The sequence below is a fragment of the Rhinolophus hipposideros genome (genome assembly GCF_964194185.1).
Source record: "Rhinolophus hipposideros genome assembly, chromosome: 19".
In the NCBI taxonomy this organism is placed as follows: Eukaryota; Metazoa; Chordata; class Mammalia; order Chiroptera; family Rhinolophidae; genus Rhinolophus; species Rhinolophus hipposideros.
In genome coordinates, this window is record NC_138065.1 from 40,630,031 (window position 1) to 40,644,337 (window position 14,307).

General features: G+C 38.5%; 1 protein-coding gene across 1 annotated transcript in view; it reads left to right on the forward strand.

The window, feature by feature from the left end:
- The first annotated feature begins 5,332 nt into the window (after nucleotides 1–5,332).
- NIBAN1 (niban apoptosis regulator 1) overlaps nucleotides 5,333–14,307 on the forward strand; it is a 131,467-nt gene continuing 122,492 nt past the window's right edge. Inside the window, exon 1 of the mRNA XM_081024735.1 lies at nucleotides 5,333–5,913. Within this exon, the coding sequence (XP_080880861.1) occupies nucleotides 5,859–5,913 (55 nt within the window). The 5' untranslated portion in view covers nucleotides 5,333–5,858. The remainder of the gene's footprint in view (nucleotides 5,914–14,307) is intronic.

The following is a 14,307-nucleotide window of genomic DNA, read 5'->3' on the forward strand; positions in this document are numbered from 1 at the left end:
AAATGAAGCTTGTAACAAATAACTGAGTAATGCTAAATGACTGTTACACTAATTTAAGTGCAGGCATATGAATTTGATTTGGACCAGCGGTTGTGTCATTTCCCTCATTGCCATGTATTAATAAGGCCTGCCCCCACATGGAGTATCATTGCTGGTCCAGCAGGTGGCACTCTTCCCTTTGTGCACTAGTACTAAATTAACTTGCCCAATACAAGACAGAGCATTGCCTTCAGAAGATCCCGTAGAATCTGTTTATCCATGGCGATAACACTATTATAACTTTCACAAGAGCAACTGTGTTGATCTGGTCTTTGTCAGACATGAAGGTTGGTTTCTACAGATTTAAATGCCCCTTTGGTTCTAGAGTTTATCACTCTGAGTTCTAAGCCTTTATTGGCTTTTGTTAAAATACTTGTCTAAGGTCTTACAGAATGCTAAAGAGCTATATAAAATTGTGATGATTCATATTCGAAAAGCACATTGAGCAAAAGCAATATTGCTCAATTAGAAAAAAATCTATCCTTTTCGAATAAAAATTCACATACCCCTGGAGCTCCTGAAACTTCCCTTCCAGAATTATTGATGAAGCAGAAGTTGGATTCCATCTTTGACATATGCTCCCTAGAAAAGATTTTATCCAGCTTAGTTTTCTATAGTTTGTATTATGGAAACAGCTTTTTATGTATTTCAAATTCACAGTTAAAATATAATAGGTACATTTTTTTTCCCTTTCAAAATGGGTCCTTTCAAAATGCCTTGCCTTCTGGAAAGTGTGATTTGCTGGTCATAAAACATAGGTACTGTAGTAAGCATAAGAATAAAAAGAACAAACATTGATATGTTAGTAAAACACATTTTCCCTTTATTACTTATTGTCATGACAGCTTCATTCAGAGAATGCTAAGTATATGCCAGGCATAGTCATATGTATTTGGTGTATTACATATATAATCTTTAATTTTCACAGATACCCATTTTGAAGATAAGGAATATAAGACTTAGAAAATTTAATTTATTTCCCCATATCATGAGGCAAGTTAGTATCAGGATGAGGAATGGAGCTCCTAAAACTTATACTCCTGAGAAAGACAGAACATACTAAATTATTATAACAACCTTGCTAGTTAAATGAAGGAGATTCATTAAAAATAAAAGTCATAAAATGACTTTCAGTAGTTGACTACTTTGTACAACTTATAAAAGCTACTGTTGATAAGGTTAGGCATTCTTTAGAAATTATACGAAGAAAAGAGGGGAAAAGGGTGTTAATAAAAGATGGGAGGGTGCCAGAGATAAATTTAATTGATCTTACACTTTGCCTATGGTTAGCACAATCTTCAAAGAAGAAGAGTCAATAAAGAACATAGGGAAATATGTTTTAATAAGCAAAATGTGTTTTATTTGCAATGTGTATCACAGTAAATGTGTCAATGTCTTTAATATACGTGTAAAGCTCTTCCAAATCAATAAGAATAAGAAATGAATAGAAGAATGGAAAAGTACAAGAACAGCCAATACACAAAGAAACATGTATGGCCAGAAAGCCCACGTAAAAAATAATCAATCTTTCTCATTAGGAATTTCAAAAGTAAACAATAGAATGTGGTATCTATCTTGATCCCCAAATTGCCAAATGTTAAAAGGAATAATGAAAATAATAAGAAAATAATAAACGATATGAAAATTGCCAATGAGATTGAGGACTAGGGAAAGAGGCATGCATGCATTTCTGGTAGATAAATGAATTAAGTTACAGTTATATAATGAACTGTCATTGACCTACATCTAGATATTTAAGTGAAAAATTCCAAATAAAAAATTATGCCACAAATTAAAGAACATCATGATAAAACATCATTTTGTTTTGATAAATAAGTGATTAGAATTAGTTTACATATAATTATATAAATTATAATTGCACATATGTAATTGTACATATATAATTGCACATATGTAAATCTATAGGAATCTATACCAAATTGGCAATTGGGGTTATCTAAAGATATTCATGCTGAGATTTGGGTTACTTTCCCCCCTTTTTTTCTTTTTGTTTCTCAATAGTTTCTAATTTTCTATAGTAAAACTTGGATTACTTATGTGAATAAACAAAAGCAAGATTTAAGATAAAAGAAGTAGTATATTGGTTAATAAGATAAACTCTGGAGTCAGACAAGCCCAGGTGACAGGCAACCTTAGATAAATTCCTTGAACTTCTTAATCTTGGTTTCCTCATTTGTAAAATGCTGATAATATTGCCTACCTCAGTAGGTTTTGTGGAGATTAAATTAGATAACTATGTAAGCTCCTGTGTGTACCTGTCAATCAATCAAGTAATTATAGAGTTCCTACTCCTGTATTACTGACCAGTAAAAGGTACTTGGAGAAATGCAAAGAAGTATGAGATTGTCCCACCTCTGGAAGCCGTTAAATAGAAAATGTCACTAACTGCCCAAATAGACAGATGTCACTAACTCAAATGAGAACATGGCAACCAAGGGGTTCATAGTTCTGTGACATGCAAGAGAATCCCAAAAAACACACACATTTTAAAGGTAGTAAAGGTCTATTTAACTAATTTACTCCTTTAAAAAAAGGTAATCTGAATTGGTGAATTTTATGTTGTGTGAATTACATCTCAATTAAGATGTTAAAAACTGTAATTATTTTAGTATGTGATATTTACCTGAAAGAAATGATCTTAAAAGTATTTTAATACAAAATACACTGATACAGTACAAAAAAATACTTAACATTACATAGGAAAATTTCTAAACTAGCTGATTTGAATCATATGAAGTTGAATCTGGTTCATAAAGTTATTGAATTGCTTGGAGACTCATTTTTAGTGTGTGATTAATAAAATGATGCCCACATAGGATTTGCAAGTATTAAATACTATGACTAAAATAATGAGTTCCTTAATTTTTCCTGTAAATCAATTGGGGAAAAAAAGTGCTTTATTTGTTTGGGTAAAAAAAAAGGGGGGGGGGAACAGCAGTTCTTTCTTAATATAATCTTAATGATTTTCAAGGGCCAATTAAAATTCCACTTTCTCTGGAAAAATTGCTTCCTTGATCACTCTTGGCCATACTGATAATAACAATTCTAGCTTCCATTTGCTGAACACTTACTATGTTCCTGGGAATATGATAAGTGCCTCACAGACTTGGTCAAATTTAATTTTGACACCAACCCATGAGGTGAGTGTTATTAGCTCCATTGAACAGTTAAGGAGACTGAGACAGGTAATTTATGCAACGTTCCAGGTCCAATGGCTACTGAGTTATCAGATTAGGATTCGAAGCTAGAACTGTTGGGTTACGAAACTTGCTAGCATTACACCATACAAATTCTTCCTTGTATCTTGTTCCAACTGTGAATGCTACAAAAGAGCAAACAATGATAGATCAGATAAGTAGTCTTTTCTCAGAGTGTTCCCAAACAAAAGATGACAAGCTAACACTATATTCTGGCAGAAGATTCAAACTAGTTTTCTTTAATAACAATGATAATATTCTGAGGAACAAATATAGCAGTTTGTATAATGAAAGGAATTACTACTCTGAGATGTGCTTAATTCTAAGACCAATATTGAGAAAGGAATCGAACATTGAATGATTTAAATCATTGTATATGTAGTTATCTGGAAATGCTCTTTATTCATTGAGATCACAGTTTTATTCAGTCTATATTCTTACGTTGTATATATCATTCACTCACTTATTCAGTAGTTATCGATTGAATACCTACTATGTGCCAAGTGCTGTTGTAGGCATTTGAGATACAACAGAGAACATAACGAATAAAATCCCTGACTTTAAATAATAATAATAATAATAATAATAATAATGAAAACAAATAATTAAAAACAAAAAACAAGAAACAACATCAACAAAGAAAATCCCTGACCTTATGAGTGGGGAGAGACAGACAGAGAAATATATGTCAGATGATGTTAAGTGATATGAATAGAAGTAATGAAGGGTAAGGGGCAGAGAAAGGTGAGGGCCGGTGTTAAATGGGAAGTCAAGAAAAGCCTCTCTGAGGTGTTAGTATTTAAGTGGAGATTTAAGTGAAGCGAGAGACTTAGAGAGTGAACAATGTGGATATCTGAGGAAAGAGCTTCTGAGGTGAAAGAAGAGCACGTAAACCCCTTTGCTTGGTGTGGCTGGAACAAAGAGAAAGAGGGGAGACTTGGTCATAGATGAGGACAGAGACGAATTCCGGCCTAGTGTCAGTGATAGACTTTGTAGCTTTTTCTCTGAAGAAGGGAGAACAGTTAAAAGGCTATTGCAATTATCCAGGTGAGAAATGATTGGATGGTAACAGTAGAGGGGATGAGAAATGGTTGAATATTGCATGTATTTTAAAAGTACAGTTGACCCTTGAACAGGCAGGTGGTTAGGGGTACAGATACTGAATCAAATATTCACGTCTGACTTTTGACTCCCCTCAAACTCAGTCGTCATCCCTCAGTATCTGCAGGGGGATTGGTTCCAGGATCCCCATGGATACTAAAATCCACAGATTCGAAACTCAGGGATACTTAGTTCTTACTGTATATTTATTGTCTTACAATCCACATATAAGTGGACCCGTGAAGTTCAAACCCCTGTTGTTCAGGGATCAACTATACAATTGAGAGGATTTCCAGAGGGACTGGAATGTAGGGTGTGAGAGATTAGGTGTAAGGTGTGAGAAATCTTTGTGTTGAAATGCTAGTGAATTAACTTTGGAGGAAAAAGCCTTCAAAGTCTTCTTCAGGCCTGGCTCTTGCATGTACAGACCGTTTGACCTTGAAAGTTAAGTACACTTCTAAAAATCTAATTACTAAGAATAGGCAGAAATGAGTGGGGACCCTTTTGCCCAGAGCTGGTTCTTGTTTGGGAGGTGCTGCCAAGCTAAATAGTGGCTGTGGGAAAAGAACAGATGCTCTTTCTGATGAACTATTTCCAATTTGTCAAGGAGAGGAACTGAACCTAAAGGTGGAAGAACAGAGTTTGAACGAGACGTTTCAGGGCTGGGAGCATTGTAGGACTCAGCCTTAGGTTTTCCCTAAGTTTTTCCACTTCTGTTTTTTTTTCTCCCTTCATTCACCACGCTCTCCTTGGTCCAACTTCTTGCTTTCAGGAAGGTACAGTTTACCACGGACTCTCAAACTTCAGCAGGCATCTGATTTACTGGGAGCGCCTGTGAAAATATAGATTGCTGGCCCCCCCCCCCCCCCCCCCCCCCCCCGCCAGAGTGGTGTTTCTCTCTCTCTCTCTCTCTCTCTCTCTCTCTCTCTCTCTCTCTCTCTCTCTCTCTCTCTCTCTCTCTGTAAAGGGGCAGAGAGGGAGCTGAAATTTTGCATTTCTAACAAGTGCTTAGGTGATGCTTGAGAACAACTCTTGCTGCTTGTACCAGAGGTCACGCTACCCAGTGAGATCTAGAACTCTGTAGTGTGTGAGTGGGGAAGGTTCCAGCTCATAGATGTTTTCAATCTCCGGAGGAATGATCCATTTACCCCAAGGTGTTTCTCAGCTGCCCTAAACCGCTGAGCATAAGAAGGGGAAGCCGGCGAAGAGAGGGAGCAGGAATTCCTTCCACACGAGACATCCCCTCGGAGCTCAGCAGAGAAACCAGGGCGGGAAGACGGCCCCTGGCCAACCCACAGTCCCTTAGAGGGCGCGGACCTGGAGGGAGGCGCCCCAGAAGGCGGCGCCTCTCGGAGGAAGTTGGCTCTTTAACTGCAGAGCACCGAAGCCTGCCGTATCAGCCTCCGAGAGCGAGCAGCCGTCGCCCACGGGAGCCGTCAGTGCCGCCCCGGGTGCGGGCCGGGCCGTCTCCCCCTGCGAGCACCCGCGCGCCCCGCCGCCATGGGCGCTTCATCCTCCAGCCAGCTGGACGAGGGCAAGTGCGCCTACATCCGAGGTACGCCTGCCCGCGGGACCCTTGGGCCACGCCCGCCTACAGGGGGCGTCCCGAGCGGGGCCCCGCACTACGCCCCAGTGTCCCTGCCCCACTCTCTACCGGCTGGCACGGGGTCCCCAGGTCCGACCCAGGGCGGGTGTAGCTGGCCGGCGGCCTCGGCTGGTGTGGGGCTCAGGATGCTTCGGGAAGCGCCGCCCGATGGTTGAGTCAGGTGCAGGCTGCGGGGTGGGGCATGACCTCCTTTCCCCCGCTGCGCCCCCCCTAGGGGTCTACCCCCGCCCTCCCCACCATCACCCCAATAAACACCTCGCCCTCCTGTACCCGGAGCTGAACTGTTTCTGAAGTTGCCGCAGAGAACCACGGGGATATCCCTCGTTTCTCGAGATTTCCCTGGGGATTCCCGGCCTATCACGCAGAATTTCCCTCCTGGTCAGGCTGGCCTTCTTTTGTAAAACGCAGCGTGGGCCACACCTTCACTTGAACTTCACACTGTTACTTGGGGGATGATTTCATCAGAGGCAGAAAGGACAATTTCATTGTGCTCCCAGGTTGTACGGTTCCCTTCCCTCCCCGGAGAAGGGAGAAAGCAGAAGAGGAACACTAGAATATTTTGTAACCGTTGCTTGCTAAAGTTGTCGACGGGGAGAGACTCATTTTTGGGAGACTTTCAGAGATGAGGTGACTCAGAAAAGAGTGGATGCAGAAGAAAAACACCAAGTTGAACTGAAACTGCAGGCAATCATGATTCCTATCTCCTGGGTGTACTCGGTCTCCCTGGTTTCCCTCCCCCTGTAACCTTGCCCACAACCGATACCTAACATTTGGTTTTCTTATGAATTTAGTGTGTTTCTGGCTTTAGAGATACCTTCTAAACTGGGTATGAAAGTTTTACCCTAATTCTATAAAGAAATGGTTAAGTTCTTCCTGATACCTCTATCTGGCCCCTGAACCTTTTCCTAAAAAAAGAAAGCATTTATTTAGTATCTTTATTCAATATTTGTTTTCAGTCACCACAACATTTAAATTCATTTGAAAAGGATATCAAGTCAGGGCACTTGAGCACAGTGTAATTGATTTTCCAGATTCCTGCTCAGGTGTTTTTGGAGCTAGAAGGTCATCTGTCAGGGGATAAAAATTGGTCACTGTTTTATCTTTCACTGTTGTTTATTTAAAACAGGAAAAATATGGATGACTTGTTTCTATCAGTAAAAGAGCTAAACTCAGCCTGCCTTCATCTTATACATTTGGCTATATGCTTGTTGTTTTCACCATTATGTAGGGGACAACATAGGAGAACATAGGGAGAAGGGGCTTGCATTGATTGAGTAATGAGCAAGACATGTTCGTGGCATTTATTTTATAAGACTTTATTTCACTGAAAAGCTTAGAAACACCTAAAGTTGAAGCATGGCCGTCTACAGTGATCATTGGACGTCCAGCAATATGAGGGATTAACTTCCCTGAAGAAAACTTCATGACCAGGACAGTTGTGGCTATCATACTCATGCAAACATTGTACTCATGTGAAAGAAAATGTGTTACCTTTTTAATTCTGATATTAAATTATTAGATCTACAAAAGCATGCCATAGCTAGCACACAGGGAAGACTTGTAATGAATGCACTCTGAACGAATAAACCTACAGCAGATTGTGTGACATCCTCTAGTCTGTTCAATTTCATCTCCTTGTTCTTTGTTTTGGAGGGCATTTTCAAGGTATGTAGGGACAGAGGGAAGAGAAGCGTTAAAGTTAGAATACCTCCAGAGAAAATGAGACGTTGCCTCATTTGAGAATACAAGTCCTGGCAAAGGAGAAAAGAACATTGGAAAAATGCTTGGTGTCGTGAATTGTTAGTGCATGAGCCAATGAAGGTCATGAGGCTGTGATTTCCTGATGGTTTTGAAGCCCCAGATCCCTGAAAAACAAACAAAAAAACCCCATCACTCTGTCTTCCCCGATTTGCCCATCCCTTAGCTCATAAATATTCTCAAGCTTTGATTTAATTGTAAGCAGAATGACTGAAAGTGTGACTGTAAAGTTTAAATACAATTTTATAACCCATTTCTCACAAAGTAGCTGCCAGTGAAATATAGATTTGTAAGCTCCTGTAGCTGAGACAATAACTTTCTTTCAAACATGATAAACTTTGCTAACACATGGAGAATAATGAGTCTATTTGGAGTGAGTTTTCTTAATATTGTGTGTTAGAAGCAACCATCTGAGTCAGCATTTGCTTTTAGACAAATCATTGAACAGCTATTGTTTGGTTTGTGTGCCTCAAAGCTGTGTTGATACTGATCTTTGTCACATGAATGTTTTGAGTACATTATTTCGTAGGCTTTAGGAAATCTCTAGGTAAACAGTTATCAGAAGTGTTAAGGAGTTACTTTATTTCTAAAGATATTGGTTTTGAAAATTACTACCACGCTCATGTTTCTTACAACAGAATACATATTTGGGATTGTTTCTAGAAGACTTACAGTAACTTTCCTTGATAAGATGTTTCTATTAATAAATAATACTGAGACCAACTTGTGATCACATGGGTAGTGTCATCTGTTAGCACTGACCTAAAAAGGTCTTCCTGTAATGAAAAAGAAAGCTCATATAATCCAGGTATCAGTGGCCAATTTAGAGCACTTTTCTCCTTCTATGCTTAGAAAATCAGTGCTGCAGCTGAGAACTATGGGATACCCAGGTCCTGGGGTGGGGGCTGGTAGATACCTCTAGGCCTGGTAGCAGCAAATAGCAGTTAGGGAAACTGTTGTTTTCCAGGGCCCTGATGCTTTAAAGTAAGAAATGAGTTTCAGCTTAAAAACATGTATTTTTCTCCGGAGAATTTTCTCATATTAATACTGTAAGGGTTAACTTAGGTGGCTATACATGAAATTTAAGCTGATAACAGTATCTAGAGTAAAATCTCCCCTGACAAGGTGAATGGAAGGTAGGAGAATTGTACATCTTTGCAGTCTACTCAGTCTAGATGTGTAGTACAAGTTCACACATTTGCTTATTCTTCAGTCATGATTTGTTGGTAGGAGATGGGCATATGAACTGGTCTGATTTCTCTGGATCGTTATGACTATGTCATCTTAAAGTTCAATGTATCTGGCTAGTAATGGCAGTAGGAAGTAGGTTAAGATTATACTGTTAGTATTTGTTTCAGTTCCTACTTTGTAGAAATGAATGTATACTCCTCAAAAATGAGGAATTGCAGGTCCCCAGATGGGAATAGCAAGGATGGGAGAAAAAAGGAGAGGGCCCGGTAGAAATAATGCACAAACGTATATTGATCACATTATGTTTTGATTGAAAAATGCCTTCAAGGATACCAAACTACCAATAAAGCTAGTGATGAACTACCAATAAAGCTGTGATGAATTAGGAAAGCAATCGCCCATTGGAAATCTATAGTGCATAGTGCATAGTGCAAGTAATTACTTTCGACCACCTTCAGTTTTTATCAATGGAAACCAAGACTTTAGGAATTTAGTGTGAATTGAGAATTTCTTAGATTCGTCACAAATAAGACACTAAACTGAGACAAATTAACATTTTCTCCTGCACTTGTGGAAGAAACAGTGACCTTCCTTCTTGGGTCCAACTTCATGGTTTCATGAACTCATAGAATCAGATGCTAAATCGAAATCTCCTCGTGATGGAACACTTCTTTTGTCTATGGGCACTGGCTGCAAGAGGACCCCACCATCAAGGGTGCTTTAGTAATAGTAACTCTTAAAATGACAATAGTGATTTTTTTATTAGTTTCATGTGTACAAAACACTGTAATAGTTAGACATTTATCATTTATACCCCTCACAAAGTGATAATCTACTACCCCTCTGACATCTCATACAGCCATTACATTTCCACTGTCTCTATTCCTTATGCTGTACTCTGCTTCTTGTAAAAAAAAATATATATATATAAAATTATAGTGGACCTTCATTGTTATTTAGCTTCAGCTTCAGGTGTACAGTGCAGTGATCAGGCACCTACATCATCCCTGAGGTGATCTCCCTAATAAAGCAAGTGTCCATCAGATACCCTACAAAATCTTTACAACGTTATTGATTATATTCCCCAAATTGACTCTCATATCCCCGTGGCAATCTTGTGGTTATTTATTGTTCTTTCTAATTACCTCAGCTTCTCCCTTATCCCCAACCCCTCCTCGCCCACCTAGCAACCCTCAGTTTTCCTTCTATATCTCTGAGATTGTTTCTGATTAGTTCGTTCATTTATTCTATTCGTTAGATTCCACATATAAGTGAGATCATATAGTATTTGTCTTTCTCTGTCTGACTTATTTCACTTAGAGTAATGTTCTCTAGGTCCATCCATATCGTTGCAAATGGTAAGATTTCATTCTTCTTTATGGCTGCAAAATACTCCATTGTTTAAAGACTTAAAGACAATAGTGATTTTAAAGTGTTTTTTTATTTTTAATTTATTTTTGCTGTGGACTCCTGAACTGATTGTAGTTTTACTCTATTTTAATCTTGGGGAAAGTCTGAACTGGGTCCCCAAGTAGAAAGTGCAACAGCAGGAGCTCATTTGTAATAGTAGTTTCTAATATAACTAAAATAAATGTACTGTGAAAGTTTTACAAAATATGTAGTGTGAATTAACGGTGCTGACTTTTAATCTCCTAATCATACATTTTAATTTTTTTTGGTCAGTGAAGCTAGGTACTATCATTTTAAGAAAAAAGGTGCATAAAACAATTTGCTTTGTGAAATTGGAAATCAAGTCAGAAGTAAGGACAAAAGAATAATGCAAAGGAAGACAAAAGAATAAAAGAGCACAATTCATCTGCTGCAGTCTGTTTAAAGCACTTTAGTAAAATATAGGACATGAGGACTAAAATTCTAACTGTTCCAAACTAAAACAACACACACACACACACACACACACACACACACACACACACACACACACACACACACCATCACCACCACCACCATCACCAAACAAAATCCCAAATGTAATACAGATTTTCTCCTTTGAAACTGGAAAATCCATTTAAAAAAAGACACTAGCAAGTTGCTGCCAATAAGAAAATGCAAGCCAGCTTATAAAAGTGCTTATTTTTTTTTTAGTACTGCATGTTTTTTTTCTCATTTAGAGGGGAGAAGGAAAGATTGAAAGATATGAAAGCAATTAATTCAGTTTTGCAAATTGCAAAGTGTAGGACCCAAAGCAGTTTATATTTTTATGCTTGGTGGTATTTGGATGTTGATATCTGTAGGATTAGAATAAACTAATAGTTTTGACTAGGATCCCCATAGCGATTTTATAAAAGTCCATCGTCTGAAGGAAGTTTGAAAGAAGAGTAAATGTCTCTGTGCCAGACCATGTTATTTCTTTTTTATTTTTAAAAAACCATTTTTATTTTAAAACAAAACATAGGTTCAGGAAAACCACATGAAAGGAATACAGAGTTTAGTGAGTCATCATAAGGCATATATCCTTACAGCCATCACCCAGGTCCAGAAATGGGAAGACATCACTAGCCATTCCTAGAAGCCTCCATGTTCTCCATCCCAGTCCTAGACCTTTTTGTCTCTCCCAAAATAACCACTATTTTCAGTTACCTATTGCTGCCCAACAAAGTCCCACCAAAGATACTGGCTCTTAACACAACTATTTATTTGTTCACAATTATGCTATCTGCCCTAGGTTTAGCTGGGCAATTCTACGTCTTATATTGCCTGGTGGTCATTCCTGAGGCTGCCTTCCACGGACTGATTGGCTGGTGGATAGCCAACTTGGAAGGCTTTCTGTCTCTCCAGGTGACCTTTTAACCTGGTCTTTCCAGTAAGGTACTGGATTTTTAAAATGGTGACTCAGAATTTGCAAGAGTACAAAAGCTTCTAGAAGCTGCCAGAGCTTCTTATGTCTTAGGCCTAGAATGTCACAGCATTACCTGCTACATTCTATTGGTTAAATTAAGTCTGGAGTCAGCCCCGATTCAAGAGGTGGGTACTCCATGAAGTCATGAATACTACAAATTATGATTCATTAGAGGTTACCACAGTAATGGACTACCATTCCACTCACTAATCCAAGATTTTATACCCGTGTCTTCCTTATATTTCCTTATGGTTTTATCAACCAACAATGAATTTTTAAACACTATGGTTTAGTCTTGCCTATTTAAAAATTATCTGTTTTAAGTTTCTTTGGATCTACTATTTTCCCCTACCTGTCTCTCTTTTACTTGCAAATCATCTGTTGAAAGAGCAGGGCTATTTGACATGCGGAGTTTTCCACAGTCTGGCGTTTGCTAATGGTCCCCACATGTCTCCTGTATTTTCTACAAATTGGAAGAGTGACTGTGAGTCTTGATCAGACTCAGGATTAATACTTTTGTCAAGACTATAGGTGGTGTTGTGTTCTTCATTTGGAGGCACATAACTCGTGGTTGTCTCTTTTCGTGATTTTAGCAACCATTAATAGTTATGGCCAGGATCCATTAATTATCTGGGAGTACAACATATGGTGATATTCTAATTATGCCACTGTGTTTTTATTTATTAATTTTATAGAGTGCTACTTTCCTTATCTACTATTTGGTTACCTCGTACTATAGTTCACACAGGAAAGGCAGGACCAAAAATTTATCCTTTCCTTTTATTTACCAGTTTTCAAGATAATGTGTTGGTTTCTGTCATTCCCCCAAAGGTGAGCAATTCATTTAAAAAATATCATTATGAACTCATGAATTCCATTGTAATTCTTATCCTTATTGAAGCTCAAATTTCCCGTCATTGGCAAAGAAAGCTTCTTCAGGTTGGCTCCTGAGTTACCCTAACAGTGTTCGATAGCTTCTTTGCTATTTGGTAGGTCAGGGTATTGTAGGCTTATCTTGTTTATTTCCTAGGCTGTACTTGGAAAAAGCAATATCTATGAGAAGCCCTGATTTCTCTTAGTGGGAACTGGTATTTCAAGACGACATTTTGGGCCTATGGAGGCTCATTGCTATGACTAGGTTGACCATTGTTTCTGGACCATTTTAGTGGACAGAAGTAGGAAAAAGTGTATATTGTCTACATTATATTAATAGTTCCCTTTTTCTCGGTTCCCAAAGCACAGGATGATAGAATTAAATATCCCCAAATTCTCATTTACTTTATCCCACTTAGTATATGCAACAGTGGGAGACAATAATACAGATGATACCATCATCAACTATGATTGTAGAAAACTACTGAAGGAACTGTTCTAAGAATCAGTAACAAAGATTTTGCATATGCTATTCCCGTCCTCCTCCAATTTTATTTTGTGACTTTACTGTCTCAGAGAATATAACCATTACGTTATATTCTCTTTTCTCCTTTACTGTTTTTCAGAAGTATTATTTAATGCATCAGTCCTCATGTTGATGTCTCTCTGGTGTTTGAAGCTCATTATCTGGTAGATTCCTCAAGAAGAGCTCATGGGAACATAAAGAAGTATGAAGATAGACTAATTTAGTGGCTCGATGATATCACCAAAGATCAGCTTATTTTCTTCTTTCTACTCTCTGTGTGCTAGCTCACCTTATGGCTGAAAGATGACTAGAGCAGCAAACCATATCACATTCTTAGGTGAAAAAATGTCTCAGAGGCTGAAAAGTAGATATTCTCTTCTTTGGGTCTCTTTATAAAGAGCAAACCTCTCCCAGAGGCCTCCCTAGCAGACTCTCCCTTACATCCCACTTACATCCCATTAGAATTAGGTCAGACATTCCTTCCTGAGCCATCACTGGCAAGAGTATGGGATTATCATGATTTGGCTAGACTAATCCAGATTTACCCCTGGGGTAGGGATAAGGGCGACATTTCCTAAAGGCTTGGGAAGATCATGGATACCTGCACAAGTCAGGTTCAGTTAGCAAGGAGAAACATGAATGGAGGGAAGGGAATAAAAAATACATTGAGACAGAAAATTGATGGTAATGATAAGGCAAGAAGATGAGATCCATGTAAGATGTGGTGCTCAAGAGGATAGTAAGTTATTCTTGTGAAAAACCAGGGGAATTTTGAGTAGAGAGAATTACATATAGAAGGGGAAGGAAGGGATAGATCTTGAAGGAACTGAAGACAGGGTGGTATGGCTGGAGTGTCGTGAGCAAGAGGGAGAGAGGTTGGATGGGAGAGGATCCCTCGTGGCACTTACTGCTAACAGACATATGTATTTGTCTGTTAAGTTTCTTTTGCCTGCCTATCACCACTAGAATGTAAGCTCCATGAAAGCAGGGTCGTAATTCGTTGCCATAGTCTCAGAAAATAGTTCAGTGTCTGGTACATGGTTTGTTATCAATAAATATTTGATTAATAAATGAATGAAAGGGGAAAAAAATTTAAACTATAATGAATATCCTAAAATATAAGAGAAGTATTAGGTTT